Source organism: Pistacia vera, unplaced genomic scaffold (genome assembly GCF_008641045.1).
Source record: "Pistacia vera cultivar Batoury unplaced genomic scaffold, PisVer_v2 Contig393, whole genome shotgun sequence".
Classification (NCBI taxonomy): domain Eukaryota; kingdom Viridiplantae; phylum Streptophyta; class Magnoliopsida; order Sapindales; family Anacardiaceae; genus Pistacia; species Pistacia vera.
In genome coordinates, this window is record NW_022196216.1 from 697,596 (window position 1) to 714,418 (window position 16,823).

General features: G+C 36.7%; 1 protein-coding gene and 1 pseudogene across 2 annotated transcripts; one reads left to right on the top strand and one right to left on the bottom strand.

Annotated features, from left to right (window-relative positions):
* Nucleotides 1-5,748: 5,748 nt before the first annotated feature.
* Nucleotides 5,749-6,948, bottom strand: LOC116141127 (annotated as a pseudogene).
* Nucleotides 6,949-11,343: 4,395 nt separating this feature from the next.
* On the top strand, nucleotides 11,344-15,970 carry LOC116141143 (ETHYLENE INSENSITIVE 3-like 3 protein). 2 transcript variants are annotated; one of them, XR_004129742.1, is made up of 4 exons: nucleotides 11,344-11,718; nucleotides 12,229-14,009; nucleotides 14,113-14,185; nucleotides 15,745-15,970. XR_004129742.1 is itself a non-coding variant. In XM_031426670.1 (3 exons), exons 1-2 carry the CDS (start codon nucleotides 11,684-11,686, stop codon nucleotides 13,997-13,999), a joined length of 1,806 nt encoding a protein of 601 aa, XP_031282530.1. In that variant the 5' UTR covers nucleotides 11,344-11,683; the 3' UTR covers nucleotides 14,000-14,031; nucleotides 14,113-14,185. The 2 variants fall into 2 exon arrangements, 1 of the variants encoding a protein (XP_031282530.1); XM_031426670.1 differs by lacking the exon at nucleotides 15,745-15,970 and having other exon boundaries at nucleotides 12,229-14,031.
* Nucleotides 15,971-16,823: the final 853 nt, after the last annotated feature.

Sequence of the window (16,823 nt, forward strand, 5' to 3'; positions counted from 1 at the left end):
CATCATTAAATCAATTAATAGTTCTCTAATTAAAACGTTTGAACATTAGTTTTGTTAAGATCATGCTTAAATATTATTACAGAATAAAGAGTAGAAATTTAGAGAAGAAGATGCTAGAGAGTAAAGTCAAGAAGAAGATTTTAATTCACACTCTTTTAGCCTTACATCCGTGCTATTTAAGTAAAGTGTAATGTAAAGTGGTTAAGTAAATAACCACAGTTACACAACTATTGGTTTACTAACCACAGTTACACAACTAACCACATTTCTAACTAAACTATATAACTGAATACTTCAATACCCTCCCTCAAGTTGGTGGGTGATAAACCCCTAACTTGCTTAAAAGATGATTATGAACTCTACTGCTAAGAGTTTTAGTCAAGAGATTAGCTCGTTGTTCTGAAGTAGGAATATGAGCCAGTTTAATCAACCCTGCCTTGACCTTGGTTTGAACAATATGACAATCGATATCTATGTGTTTGGTCCTCTTATGGAACATAGGATTAGAAGCAATGTGGTTTGCTGACTGATTATCACAACGAAGAGTGACAGGAGCCAAGTTTGAAAATCCAAGTTCAGAAAATAGCTAAAGATACCAAGTAATTTCACAAACAGTAGAAGCCATTGCTTGGTATTCAGCTTCAGATGAAGATTTAGAAATAGTAGCCTGTCTTTTAGATTTCCATGATAAAAGTGAATTACCAAGGAAAATGCAGTAACTAGTAACAGACTTCCAGCTCATAAGGCAAAAGGCCCAATCTTAATCACTATAGGCTAACAAATTCAGAGGAGTAGTAGAGGGGAAAAACAAGCCCATACCTAGAGCTGATTTCACATATTTAACTATCTTCATGGCAGCTTGCATATGAGATTGCTTGGGCTATTGCATAAATTGACTAAGGAGATGAACTGAGTAGCTGAGATCTGGTCTAGTCATACAAAAATATAAAAGTTTACCTATAGTCTTTGATATGGAGTTGGTCAGATAATGGAGCATCATCACCAATATTGAAGAGTTTTTCATAAGCTTGAGAGGTAAACTTTGAATGTTGCTCCAAAGGTACTATAGCAGGTTTGGATGATGAGAGACTAGATGTAGAAATCAATTCAAGGGCATACTTCCTCTAACAAATATTGATACCCTTAGAAGGTCTTGCTACTTCAAACCCCAAAAAATATCTCGAAAGCCCTAAATCCTTCAGTTTGAAAAGAGAATAAAGTAATGTTGTGGAATCATTGATAAAATCCAAGCCATTCCCTTTGATAACGATATCGTCCACATAAACTAACAAGATAACTAATTTGGTTTGATGTCTCTTAATAAAGAGAGAATAATCAGAATGGGACTGCTGAAAGCCTCCAGAAAAAAGGGCAGAAGTTAGTTTATGATTCCAAGCTCTAGAGGCTTGTTTCAATCTATAAAGTGACTTATGCAACCTACAAACCAAATTTTGACCTCCTGTTTTCATAAACCCTTGCGGTAAAGTCATGTAAATTTCTTCATGTAAATCTCCTTGTAACAAGGCATTGTCCACATCCATGTGATGCAAAGGTCAATCATGCATAGATGCCAAAGCCAAAACAACCCTAATAGTCACCATCTTTACCATAGGTGAAAATGTCTCATCATAATCTATACCAGCTTGTTGGGTATAGCCCTTTGCAATTAAATGGGCTTTATACCTTTCCAAAGAACCATCAGCCCTATATTTCAGTTTATACACCCATTTACAACCAATGGCAGTTTTACCAGGCACCCATTTACAACCAATGGCAGTTTTACCAGGAGGCAAAGGTACCACAGACCAAGTAGCATTGAGTTCTAAGGCTTTAATTTCCTTTTGCATTACATTTATCCAATGAGAATCTTTAGAGGCTTGGATAAAATATGTAGGTTTAGTGAGTGATGATAAATTAGATAGATATGCTTGATAGGAAGGAGATAGACGATTATAGGATATAAAATGGGAAATGGGATATTTAACCAATGCAGTAGTGGATTTTTGTGTAATGGTTGGACAAAGAAAATCAAAAGTCCATATAGGAGGTTTGGATGGTTTGGTTGATATTCTAATAAAAGGTTCATGGGTTAAAGAAGTAGATAAAGGATTTGGATTAGTAGGCAAAGCTACTATTGGGGAAGCAGAAGATGATTCTCTGACTTGATCATGAAATATGTCTTCATTTGCAACATTAAAAGGTGCTGATGATGAATGTGATGGAGAAATGTCTACTTCCATAAATGTTTCAGGTAAGAAAATGTATTTGGATACTTGAGAATAGTGAAATGGAAAGATGTTTTCATAGAAAATTACATCCCTAGTAACATGTATTGTATGAGATGTCAGATCATATAGAATGTAACCTTTTTTACTCAAAGAATATCCTAAGAAAACATTTGGAGAGGACCTTGGAGATAGTTTGTCTTTAGGGGATAAAATAAAAGAATAGGCCAATGATCCAAGCACTTTTAAATGGTCAATTTTAGGCTTTTTATCAAAGAACTTTTCATAAGGTGAACAACCTTTAAGAACTACAGTGGGTAATCTATTAATGAGATACACTACAGTTAGGACACAATAACCCCAACAACTATTTGGAACTTTAGATTGAATTTTGAGTGCCTTGGCCATCTCTAAAATATGTCGATGCTTTCTCTCAACAATACCATTTTGTTAAGGTAAGTATGCACATGTACTTTGGTGGAGAATCCCTTTACTACTTAGAAACTTAGAACAGGGTTTGTTAAAAAATTCAAGACCGTTATCTGTTCTAATACATTCAGGTGTTATTTGGAATTGATTATGAACCATTAACAAGAATTGTTTAATGGTCTGAAAGGTATCTGACTTAAACTGCATCAGGAAAACCCAAGTGATCTTAGAATGGTCGTCGACAATGGTAAGGAAATATCTTGCATTCCCATTGGTTGGTGTTTTTTAAGGACCCTATACATCCATATGTAGAAGGTCAAAATTATGAGCAGAGGTTGAGGTACTTTAGGGAAATTGAAGTCTAGTCTGTTTAGCTAAAGGGCAAATACTACAATGAGGTTGAGGTAGCTTGGTTGTATGCAATTTATTATCTATCACTTTCATCACTGAGTAAGGAGCGTGTCCTAGTCTACGATTCCATGTTTCAGAATCAACAGATAAACAAGATATGGAAGAACAAACATTGTAATCTTTATTCATTTTTGAAACAAGGTTTACATCATGATTAGAACATGATTTCCTACAAATAGTTTTATTTATCAAATCTAAGTTTGATATAGTTGATTTTAATTTTGAAAGAGGAACAAAATAGTATAACCCTTGACTATTTCTACCAATCCCCTTCAACTTGCCACTCCAAAGGTCCTGAATTAAGTAAAAATTAGGATAAAAAGTCATTGAACAATCATTGGAAGTAGTTAATTTTGAAACTGAAAGAAGATTGTACTTAAAATCAGATAATGAAGCATATTTTTTAAACAAATATCATTATTCAAGTCAATAGAACCAGTGTGTTGTATATTGGTTTTGGTACCATTAGGAAGACCTGCAAGAGAACTCGTGGATGACTCAATAGCAATAATTAATTTCAAGCCATAAAAATCATGCGTCATGTGATTTGTGGCCCTTGAATCGATTACTCAATTTTCAATATTGTGACAAGAGTACAAAGAAGTGAAAGTTCTACCAAATTGGTTGTGGGAGCAGTAATATTCTCTTTTCCCAACAATTGCAAGAGCTACTGCCTGCTGGTATTGTTTTGTAGATAAGACCGACACAAGATTATTACCATAATTGATGCTGTCAATGACTACATTTGAAGTTTGAGTATGCACTTGATTAACTGAAGGCTTGGATTTTATGCCACTTTTTCCTTTCGTGCCAGGTAGATGACAATAATCACCATTGTTTTAAAACCCGACCCAGTCTGGCCAGTTTAACCGATTGAACTGGGACCCAGAAGCTTCGACGAGCTGAGTTTATGTTTTTCCTATTCACCCAAAACCCTAAGATTTGGGAGGATGATCGATGAACAATTGCTGGCCAGAATGTTGGGGCTTTTGAAGAGAAACTGCCAGTGAATGCAATGGTGGTGACGACGTTGATTTTCGGTGAGTAAATCAACCGAAAATCGAACAAAACTGGCAAAGGAAACAACCGGCTTTTGCTAGCAATTGGCAAGGCTAACGGGGTGGGGTGAGGCAGGTTTTGGTCGGGAGGAAGAGGGGAGTAATTTATGGGTGATGGGGAGGGTTGTCGACGCCGATGTCGATGAGATCTGGCCTGAAATGCTGACGCTAGCGTCATTGAGATTTGGCCGAAATTGAACCTATTTCGGCCAAATCTTGGGTATATTTTAAGGGGAATAGGCTCAAGGGACGATTGGGGTTACATCTGGGGTGTCGCTGCCACCAACTAGTCGTTGGCCGATTTGTATTTGGGGTGTGTTTGCTAAATTTCAAACCTATAGGGATGAACTGTAATTTTTAGAGGTGTATTTGCTTAATTTTAAAAGTTTTTGTCAACCGGTTTGACCAACAAGTTATCGGGTTTCACTCCGAGTTGGGTTTTAAAACATTAGTCGTCACACTCAAAATAAGGTTTCTTCCCTTTGTATTTAGGATTCAGATTTTGATTCTTCTAACCATTTTGTGCATAAAGAGCAGTTGTCACTTCTGAGTTAACATTGATACCTGCCAAAATTGACTCTCATCTTGATTCACCACCGAGTAAGCTTGCTTAACTGAAGGCAAATGTGTCATATGGAGTATTTGACTTCGAACCATTGAATAAGAATCATTAAGTCCCATTAGAAATTGTAGCAATTTCTGTTGATTTAAATGATCCAGATAAGATTTTGCAGAGGCACTATCTGGAGGTGGTAAATTGATCAATGAACTTTTTTCATCCCAAAACACTTTCAGCTTGTTGTAATAGACTGCTACAGAATTAGTTCCTTGGACAAGATTCACAATTTCCTGATGAATACCAAATACTCTAGTTCTATTTACCTTGTGATATTGTTCCAGTAAATCCTGCCACGCTTGATATGCACTAGTTGGATACACAATTCCATTGAAAATGTTTTTTGAAACTGTATTAAAAATCCAAGCCAATACTAATGAATGGCATCACTCCCATTGTGTGTGTAAAACAGGATTGAAAATTGATTTCTCACAAGAACCATCAACAAAACCTAACTTTTTTTAAGCTTGCAAAGACACAGTCATTGCTCTACTCCAAATGAAATAATTTTCACTACTAATAAGTTGTTGTGAAATCAAAACCGAACTTGGTGTGTTAGAGGGATGAATAAAAAGAGGCAAATTTGAGTCGATTGCAGCTGTGATTGATGCTTCTCCATTTTTATTCATCATCTCTAATTTTAATGGTTAAAATGAAGTAATCTGATCGAAGAAGTAATCTGATTTCAAGAAAAGTTTAAAACTCAAGCTTGATCAAGAAGCGGAAGAATTTTGATTGAAGCTCTATGCTCTGATACTATTGAAATAAAGAGAGCTTTGAGGAATCATATGATTGTATATTTCTGTGTGTCTCAACCATACAAAGGAGGCCTTTATATATAGTGGAGAAGGCCAAAGTTAATAAGGAAATACAATATATGGAAAGATTCTAACCTAGCATAATTATAGGAAAAATCAAATATTCTAGGGATACTATAAGATACTAATGTATATATACTAACAATATTCTAGAGATATTATAAGATACTAATATATACTAACATCCCCCCTCAAACTCTTGGTGATGAAGTCAATTGGAGTTTGGAAACAAGATCACCAAGTCGACCAGGTGGATGGGATTTCGTGAAAATATCAGCAAGATTATCTTCAGAAGAAACTGAATGTAATTGGACGACACCCTGTTGAAGATGATGGCTGATGAAGTGACAATCAATCTCAATGTGTTTAGTACGCTCATGAAACACATCATTATGCGCAATCTGGATGGCACTACGATTATCACAGTGAAGAGGAGAACTTATTGATTGAGGAACACCCATATCTTTCAAAAGCTAGCGTAACCACAAAAGTTCAGATGTTGTAACAGCAAGAGCACGATACTCAGCCTCAGTGCTAGAGCGGGCAACAACAGACTATTTCTTACTATGCCAGGAAACCAAAGAAGTACCAAGTAAGAAACAATAAGCAGTGGTGGAGCGATGATCAATAGGATCAATAGCTCAATCTGCATCAGAATAGGCCTGTAGCTCAAGAGAGGAGTGGGATGAGAAGTGCAGACCATGAAACATAGTACCCTTGAAGTAGCGTAGAATTTGAGGAACCATAGCAAAATGGGTAGATCGAGGTGCACTCATAAACTGACTGACTAGATGACAGCATATGAAATGTTAGGCCTGGTGACATAAGATAAATGAGACTACCAACTAACTGGCGATAAAGAGTTACATCTGTAAGTGGAGAACCGTTAGTGGCTAGAAGCTTAGTATTATACTCAAGTGGACTCGTGACTATCTTGCTGCGTCAACCCAGCTTTGGAAAGTAAATCAGAGGCATATTTTGCTTGAGTGAGATAATAACCATCATGATTTGAAGTAACTTCAAGGCCTAGGAAGTAGTTAAGATGTCCCAAATCCTTCATCTCAAAATTCTGACTAAGAAAAGTTTGAAGATCTCGAATACCAAAAATATCATCACCAGTAATAATCATATCATCTACATAGAGAAGAAGAAGGATAGTATGCCCCAGTAGTGCGAAGAAAGAGTGCAGAATCATATGGGCTAGAAAGAAAGCCTTGTTGAGAAACCACTAACAGAAATTTCTCAAACCAAGCTCGAGGAGCCTGTTTGAGCCCATAAAGTGCGCGATGAAGACGACAAACTTTATTTAGAGGATGCTCATAGCCAGGTGGAGGCTACATGTAAACTTCTTCAGTAAGATCAACATTAAGGAATGCATTTTTAACATCCATTTGAAAAAGTTCCCAACATCAGACAGCAGCAACTGCAAGTAAAGATCTGACAGAGGTAAGTCTAGCAACAGGAGCAAAAGTCTCCTCATAGTCAATCCCATACTCCTGGGTGAACCCTTTAGTAACAAGTCGAGCTGTGTAGCGTTCAACTGATCCATCTGCTCGAGTCTTGATTTTATAAATCCACTTGCATCCCACTACAGTTTTATCATGAGGCAAGTCCACCAGATCCCAAGTATGTGTTTTGACAAGAGCATTCAATTCATCAGACATAGCTTGCTGCCAAAGAGGGTTAGTACGAGCCTCACGATAATTGTGAGTTTCGTGGAGGGTGACAAGGACAGAGAAACAGTGATAATCATGAAGATGAGCAGGAGGAACACTTACCCCGACTGGAACGACGAGGTTCAGGGAGTGGAGAAGATGGAGGAATGGGTGGTGTGGCAGGTGGTCCATCAAACGCATCAACTGGATTAGGTGCAATAGTGGAAGAACTGTCTGAGGAGCTTGGAATCTCTACAGAAGAGTCATAAAATAGAGCAATAGAGGGATCAGTGAATATAAGTGAGTGGTTAGAGGAGGAAGGGGAGAACGTGGATATGTAGTAAATGGTTTGTGTTCCCAAAACTCCACATGACGAGAGACTCGAAGACGTTTGGAGATAGGATCATAACAACGATAACCATTTTGAGTTAAGCCATAACCAAGAAAACAGCATAACCGAGAACGGGGTTCAAGTTTGGTCCGTTCATGAGGAGGAAGAGTAACAAAACAAGCACAACCAAAGACAAGAAGTAATGAATAGTTAGGAACCATACCATAGAGAAGCTCATAAGGAGATTTGTTGTGAAGTATAGGTGAGGGTACCCAATTGATTGTGTACATAGCAGTAAGAGCAGCTTCATCCCACAACTTTTCAGGTAAAAAAGCAAAAAGTAAAAGAGCTCTTACAATATCAAGGATATGACGATGTTTTCGTTCGGCACGACCATTTTGTTGAGAGGTATAGGGATAAGAACGATGTGACAGTGTGCCTTGTTGATTCAGGAACTCAAAGAGAGTTTTGTCATTGTATTCCATGGCATTATCTGAACAAAAAACTTTAATGGTACGAGAAAATTGAGTTTGTACCATTTTGTGAAAAGTTTGGTAAACACGAACAAGCTCATATCGATGCTGTAACAAGTACAACCATGTATAACGAGAATAATCATCAACAAAGATAACAAAATAACGAGATCCCCCCTCAGTAGGAGTGGGTGCAGGACTCCAAATATCAGAGTGAATCAAATCAAAAGGTGCAGTCGAAGAAAAGTCACTTATATTAAAAGGTAAATGAGTTTGTTTGCCAAGTTGACAGGAAACACAATCAAAAGACTCAAAACCTATAGAAACTAGGTGACCATGGGAGGCCAAAAGACGAACATGAGGTATAGAGGCATGACCCAACAGAGAATGCCATAATTAGGAAGAGATGGCAGGAGCAACAATAGAGCGAGACAGATGGGATGGAAGCCACAAAGAAGCGAGCTCGAACAGACGTCCAATCTTATGGCCTGTCCCAATGAGTTGACCCGTTTGTGGATCCTGCACATCAACACCAGCATTAGAAAAGGTAAGTTGAGGACCTAATTCACAAAGTTGACAAACTGAAAGAAGATTTAAGGATAACTTGGGAACAAGATAACTGTTGTCAACAAATAAGATAGGAGAGGAAATAGACCCAATGTGACTAACAGACAAATGAGAACCATCAGTAGTATATATGATAGGATTGGGTGACAAAGTAGATTTTTGTGAAAAAATGGTGGAATTAGAGGGCATGTGATTACAACATGTAGAATCAAAAAACCAAGGAGATGTACCTGAGGTGACAGACAAAGCACTAAAAGACCGGGATAAAACCTGATGAATTAATGCCTTAATGTCAGTAGCAGTGAGAGTAGTGGACACTGAAGAAGGCTCAACAGTAGACTCAAGAGCAGAAGGAGCAGTTGGAGCCACGACAGCAGCTTGCAACCAGAGGGCCCGAGACTGATTTTTGTTCTGCAATTTTTGACATTCCGTAACAGAATGACCTGGACGTTTGCAGTATTTGTAGAAGACAGTCTTTGAGGATTGAGAAGGGAAAAGACCCGAGGCTGGAGAAGATCCAAAGGTAGTCTTAGGGATGGTAGCAACAACTGAATCTGGAGTTTGCATCTTCATGGTTGAATGACGATTTTCTTCGAAAATAAGTTCAGTAATTGTAGCCTCAAGAGTGGGAAGAGGTGTGCGATGCAAAAGAGAGGCCCGAGTAGATTCAAAATCCTCATGAAGTGCCATCATGAAATGCATAAACTTACGACGATCATGGTAGGTTGCAAACAACGCAATGTCATCGGAACATTTGAGTTGCGGATCTGCAGCAGACAACTATTCCCAAAGATTATTAACTTGAGAATAAAAATCAGCAATGGACTGACCTGATTCCTGATGCATCTGATAAAGCTTAGTCTCAAGCTGGAACTGCAACGAAGCATCATGAGTGCAGTTGTATCGTTTAGCAAGAAAATCCCAAGCAGCTTTAGCATTACCAAGCTTGAGAAGCAGGCTATTGATGGATGGAACAGAAGTATTGATAAACCAAGATAATATTTTATAATGAATACTATGTCAATCTTCAAGCCGACATGCAAACTTATCAAGACTCTTACCATCTTGTTGCTTGGGGGCAAGAATATCATCAGAAACATAACGCCATAATTTTCGTCCTCTAAGAAATACTTCCATATTTTGAGCCCACATATTATAATTTGAGCTATTTAAAATGGTATCAATAGGACGAACAATGGTATCAAGGGTGGGAGAGGTGTGAGACATACTTTTTTTTTTTTTTTTTTTTCCAACGGTCAACGAGTTAATGGTCAATGACTCAACGGTCAATGAGTCAATAAGTGGACCTGGGCTGGACTTTGAACCAAATGGGCTGATTTATAAAAGAAAGACAAATGGGCTAGAAAGGAAGGCTTACTAGGATTGGGCTTGAAGTTGGCTGTAATAGGCTTGAAGTTGTCTGCTGGAGATTTGTGGCGCATGCAGAATATTCAGGAGGCACGTGGGGGCGCATGTGGAAGCGGAGCGGGAAAATCTTGACACAGAAACACCGATAAAATTCTCAAGACTCCGTTTATGATCAGATTTGATAAAAAAAGGAAGCAAAATCGGATGTAAAACCACGAAAGGAAAGATTATAACCTAGCATAATTACAGAAAAAATCAAATTTTCTAGGGATATTATAAGATACTAATGTATATATACTAACAATATTCTAGAGATATTATAAGATAATAATATATACTGACAGATACCATGTTACAGAGTAAAGAGTAGAAATTTAGAGAAGAAGATGTTACAAAGTCAAGTCAAGAAGAATATTTTATTTCAAACTCTTCTAGCCTTACATCCGTGCTTTTTAAGTAAAGAGTAAAATAAAGTGGTTGAGTAAATAACCACAATTACACAACTATTGGTTTATTAACCACAGTTGCACAACTAACCACAGTTCTAACTAAATTATATAACTGAATACTTCCATAAATATTATTAGACTCGTTTCATTGAAATGAAATGATATTTTATAATTCAAATCTAAGTATCGCATAATTAATTGCACAATATCATGACTAGAAAATATGATATATATATTTTACATTGGAAAAAAGTTAATAAATTTAAACTAGAGTTATATATATCTTAATTTAAAACTCGTTACTTTCATATCATTCATGGAAGGAACAAAAAGAAGCATGTGAGATTGATTTATTCTAATAATTATATAGGGGTAATTAAATAGTATTTATTAACTTTAACCCTCCATTAAATTACACTAAACAAATAAATAATTAGAACCTTTAACTTCCACTTTCTGAATTTTAAGTACGACCACATTTTGTGGTGTGCACTTTCAAAAAGGCAAATCAAAGAGTTAAATACATTTTGGTTCTTGAGGTTTGGCCTCAATATATGAAGGTCTAGTAAAATCTGATACTAACACTTAGATCCTTAAAATTTATTGTAAAAGTCTATACCCATAATATATTTTCCAAACTAAAAAATTAATTCAGTTATAAAAAAAATAAATGGCTGCTAACTGATAATTTTTGTTAAAATTTAGAACAATCCCATTAATTATAAGAAAATAAAAATTAACAAATTAAGGTATTTTAGATATTTACATAAAAGAAAATTCAAAAGCTTTACCTGAGGCTGACACAAGGATCTGAATGTTACTATCAGATTCCCAGGGACCAAACTGAGATGTACACTTTCCAAAAAGGCCAAAATTAAATGGACCAAAAAGGTTGACCATACATGATATAACAATGCACATGGACACCCGTGATTATTGCTCTCCGAGGTGGCAAATTCTGATAAGAACTCTGAACTTTGTTTGGCCGCCTCTCACAAATCGCTTGGTCTCGGTTTTCGTATTACATTCCCCGAATCGTTTTGTCTGTCGAAACCCACTATTCCGGCTCCGTATTCCTTTTTGGGACCGATTCGATTTGATTCAATTCCATGCAGTTCAATTCATTTCTATCTTTAACGTGACGTTCTCTCTCTTATTTCATCATCTTCCGTGAAGAACCAAAGCCAAAGTTGAAGAGAATTAAATTAAAGACTGAAAAGTGAAACCCCCAATTTTTCTAGGGTTTGAGAGGTTCATTATTTTGTTTTCGTGTGGAATTCTACATGGGTGAATATGAAGAGATTGGAGCTGATATTTGGTAAGAAACGATGCCGATTTGTTGTTCCTTTTGTGTATTGGATCATGCCCATTTGAGTGTTTTATTCGATTTTGTTATTGATTGTTGATGGAATTGTCATATTCATGATTAAAGTTGGGTCTTTTGTTGCTGTTTGAGATTGTTAGTTATCTGGGTTTTGATTGAATAGGGTAAGATGTTTTATTTTGTTTGGTTGGTTAGAAAATGTGGAAAAAGAAAAGGAATTTGAGTTGTGAGTGTATTGTTGTTGATTCTGTGGGTATGAGATGTTCTAAGACTTTTGTCTTAGAATAATATGGTTATGTTATATGTGGGTTAGGTGAAGTGGCTAGACTGAGATCTTTAATTTTTTTTTTTTTTTTTTTCATTTATATTGAAGTATGATAATTCATAAAGTTTAAAAGATGGATCTTTTCCTTTAATAGACCAGAAATAGAGAGCTGTTATTGTAATTTTGATTTAATGGGGATTTTCTGATAATCTGATGGTTGTGAACACTTTGGATGACAGCTCGGATATTGAAGTTGATGATATAAGGTGTGGAAATATAGCGGAAAAAGATGTCAGTGATGAGGAGATTGAAGCAGAAGAATTGGAAAGGCGGATGTGGAAGGACCGAATCAAACTTAAAAGGATCAAGGAAAAAGAGAAGCTTGCGGCGTTACAAGCTGCAGAGAAGCAAAAACCTAAGCAGACAACTGATCAGGCTCGGAGGAAGAAAATGTCTAGAGCCCAAGATGGAATTCTTAAGTATATGTTGAAGTTAATGGAAGTGTGCCAAGCACGTGGGTTTGTCTACGGGATCATTCCTGAGAAGGGTAAGCCCATGACCGGTTCGTCTGATAATATTAGAGCTTGGTGGAAAGAAAAGGTAAAGTTTGATAAGAATGGCCCTGCTGCCATAGCAAAGTATGAAGCAGAATGTTTAGCCATGTGTGAGGCAGAGAATAATCAAAATGGGAACTCGCAGAGCATTCTTCAAGATCTGCAAGACGCAACTCTAGGTTCTCTCTTGTCTTCTTTGATGCAACATTGTGATCCTCCTCAGAGGAAGTACCCATTGGAGAAGGGAATTCCACCACCTTGGTGGCCTACTGGGAATGAAGATTGGTGGGTAAAATTAGGGCTACCCCATGGTCAGAGTCCTCCATATAAAAAGCCACATGATCTGAAAAAGATGTGGAAAGTAGGGGTGTTAACAGCAGTGATAAAGCATATGTCTCCTGATATAGCAAAGATCAGGAGGCATGTCCGTCAGTCAAAGTGCTTACAGGATAAGATGACTGCAAAGGAAAGTGCAATCTGGTTGGGGGTTTTGAACCGGGAAGAATCTCTCATCCGGCAACCTAGCAGTGATAATGGAACCTCTGGGATAACTGAAATGCGTGTGGATGGCAACGGTAATAAGAAGCGACCTACCATTAGTAGTAATAGCAACTATGATGTTGATGGTATTGATGATGGTGTGGGTTCTGTCTCATCCAAAGACAGCAGGGAAAATCAACTGATGGATGTAGAGCCAGCAAGTGGTCTTGGCAATTCCACACCCCCTCCTGGCCAAGAAAATAGACGGCAACCAAAAAAGCGCAAGACAGGTGGACACCGCGGGAAACCAAGGCCTGCTAATCAAGCGCCTAGAATGTCTCACAATGAGTGCCAACATGATGAGCCAAGAAGAACTTTGCCTGACATAAATGATACTGATATACCCCTTATTGATTACAATACACATGATAATCAACAGGAAAACATTGCAGTCACAGCATTGAGGCCCCCAGACGTAGGTTTTGAGGGCTCAGCACCAATAACAGCATCTGGGTTCAACAATTTGTCCCTTGTTCCTTCTGCCGGTCTTGTTTCTACGCAGAGCATGTATGTGGACGAAACGCCTATGCTTTATCCCATGGTGCCAAATGCTGAGTTACAACGTGTTGCTACTTATGATGTCTATAATCCATCATTTGAAGTGGGACCTGGTCATGATTTGACGCATGGTCAGATGGATATGAATGTGTCACAGATTAGGCCAAAGGTTGATGGAGGCTATGTAGAAGCATTAGATAGAAATGAAAATGGCATTAGCACTGGTGGACTGGAACCTTATATTAAAGACACATTTCAGAGTGAACCAGAAAGGCCTGTTGATACATTTGGACCTTCAATTGATAGCCCATTGATTGATTTCGGTGGACTCAGCAGTCCATTTTATCCTGGAATTGACGGCACAAGTATTGATGACCTCTTCTCTGATAATGACTACCTACAATACTTTGGGGCATGATTTGCAAATGGTGATACTTCTGAGCTTGTAATGTGAGTGAAGTTCTCACTGACCTTATTAGTCATGTTTATTGATCTTATAAGACTTCTTTTGATGTTCTTCTTATTGTTCAGGGCTGCAAAAACGTGGCACTCATTGCTGACCTGGTTGAAGGACCTTTCCTTAGCCATTGTTTTGTGAGTACAGGTCAAGACTGTAAGTTATGAACATAATTTTAATTCTCTTGTGCAACTCATTGTTTTCAGAACAAATGAACGGAGGCATGATGACTTCTTGTAAATGATCAATTTGTTAGACTGGCGAAATGATTAAATTATAATAATTTCTAATTTCTCTGGAATTCCTAATAAATAAGCTCATATTGTGTTCTTTCATGTATGATGCCAATAGATTTCTATTTTTTGTTTACTTCCTTTGATGACTCTTCTCCCTTCAGTAACTTATATTGATACCTACAATCATTGTTTTCTTGTGCAAACTTAAGCTTCTTTGTTACCCTAATTCATTGATGCCGGAGCTCTGATATTGCTGGTGTATCTTGTCATATCACATTTATTAGTTTTGTAGGATTTAATCTTAGCTTAGTGTCTGTTCAGGATTCAATGGCAGCCGACAAAGAAAGGTTTTACTTGAATCTGGGATTTGTTATCACTAGATTGACTACCCTGGAGAAGATCTCATGCAGGGTCAAAAAAAGTCTGATATGTACCTGCCAACTAATTTAGCCAGCTTGAAACAGTTTGGGTCTAGGTTGAATTTTTTCTATTGTGTGAAACTTTCTAGCATGAAACTAAAGTCTGATGATGTACCTGCCAACCAATTTGCATTGCTTATGCAATAAGAAACCGGTCTTATAGTCCATTCTGGGCGCATTTATATCCATAGTACCTGAAATGATCATTAACATTAGTCAGCGTCACCTTCAAAAAAGGATGAAATTCTGATGTTAAACACTGTTTAGAGTATATTGAACCATAGATAGTAATCTGACTCTTATAATTCATATGCATTTCTGTAATTAGATAATGTAGTCTTCAATAATAATACATCATAGGGGCTCAATCTTTATGTTTCCTACCATTTTTTTTATTTACTGTGGTGTATTTTACTAAATTTTTTGTTGTTTTAAATGATGTTGGGAAAAATTAAATTGGTTCTTTTAGAAGTGTAAGATAGTTGATGAAGTTATGTAAATCTATTTCCATGTGAATCTATTTCCAGAATGAACCTTAATTTCGATCCTAGTAATTTATAGGTAGTGGGTATTCCTATGTTTGGGGACGAGGCTGTGGTGATAAAAAGAAGTGGCCGAGCTATTTATCCTTTTATCAGTGAATGGATACGAGGAAAAAGTAAATTGTGTTGCTAATCTCCTTTGCTCTCATCCCTCCCCTTCTTTTTTTCTGGGTGTAGGGCCGGTGACGGGTTGTTTTGATAAGACTGCTTTTACTATTTAGATTAGATCAATCTGTTCGGCTGTATCTCCTTGACATTTTGGCCTAGTAAGAAACCAAATAGTAAATATTGCTTGCTTGTAGAGGAGAAGGAAGAACAGAATTTTGTTTAGGAGTGATGGTGGTGGAAGGTTTCAGTTTGGTGAGATAGATGAGCAAGCCGGATGAAGTAGTTAGGTTTCTAATTCTAATTCTAAATGTCGGTTTAATCATGTAATCATGAGTGAACTAATGAAGCACTGATCCGATAACGAAGATCGCTGTTTCTAATCCCCTTGTTTTTGCCTGCAGAAAAATGTTTCTTAGCTTTCCGGTGAGCTTCTTATATTGACTCCTATGAAGATAAGTGTTTTTCACTTGCATTTTCTTTGGCTGTAAAATCCTTTAAATTGTATAAATTGTTCTGGTTTTTCTTCATCATTTACTTTAATTCTGAACTGTCAGACATGACCAAAGGAAGTATATTCTGACTTTTCTTTGATTAATATATATATCCAGATTGTTTCAAACTCCGAATTTTCGCTAACAGTGTCTATAGATGTTAAAAGAAATAATTTTCAATATGAAATTTTTTGACTAAAATCTTATCTTATCAGAGTTTGTAATTTTTCACGGGTTCTTTTATTTATTATAGTCATTTGGGTGAATGGGGTAACATTAGCTCCTTTACAGTACATATTGTTAAAAAATTCATACACATTAGATACTATCACAGTAACATAAATGTTCTTGAATTGATAATATTAATTAAGAAATTATATTTAAAATACTAAATAATGGTTAATAGATATATAAAAGAGAAACAAACATATATACAACACTGATACTATATCATATATTTATTGACTTTGAGTTAGAGTAAGAAGGCATCAGTAATCATTAATAGTTCTCTAATTAAAACGTTTGAATATTAGTTTTGTTAAGATCATGCTTAAATATTATTACAGAATAAGAGTAAATTTGAGAAGAAGATGCTAGAGAGTAAAGTCGAAGAAGATTTTATTCCACACTCTTTTAGCCTTACATCCTTGCTTTTTAAGTAAAGAGTATGTAAAGTGGTTAAGTAAATCCCCCAATTACACAACTATTGGTTTACTAACCACAGTTACACAACTACCACATTTCTAACTAAACTATATAACTGAATACTTCAATACCCTCCCTCAAGTGGTGGGTGATAAACCCCTAACTTGCTTAAAAGAATGATGAACTCTACTACTAAGTTTTAGTCAAGAGATTAGCTGGTTGTTCTGAAGTAGGAATATGAGCCAGTTTAATGAACCCTGCCTTGACCTGGTTTCAACAATATGACAATCGATATCTATGTGTTTGGTCCCTCATGGAACAGGAGTTAGAAGCATGTGTGTTGG

Bases quoted from the DNA above. Each gene is read 5' to 3' on its own strand.
- LOC116141143 (XM_031426670.1), top strand. From the start codon at position 11,684: ATGGGTGAATATGAAGAGATTGGAGCTGATATTTG. The intron at 11,719-12,228 runs GTAAGAAACGAT...TTTGGATGACAG, and splicing joins GAGATTGGAGCTGATATTTG to CTCGGATATTGAAGTTGATG.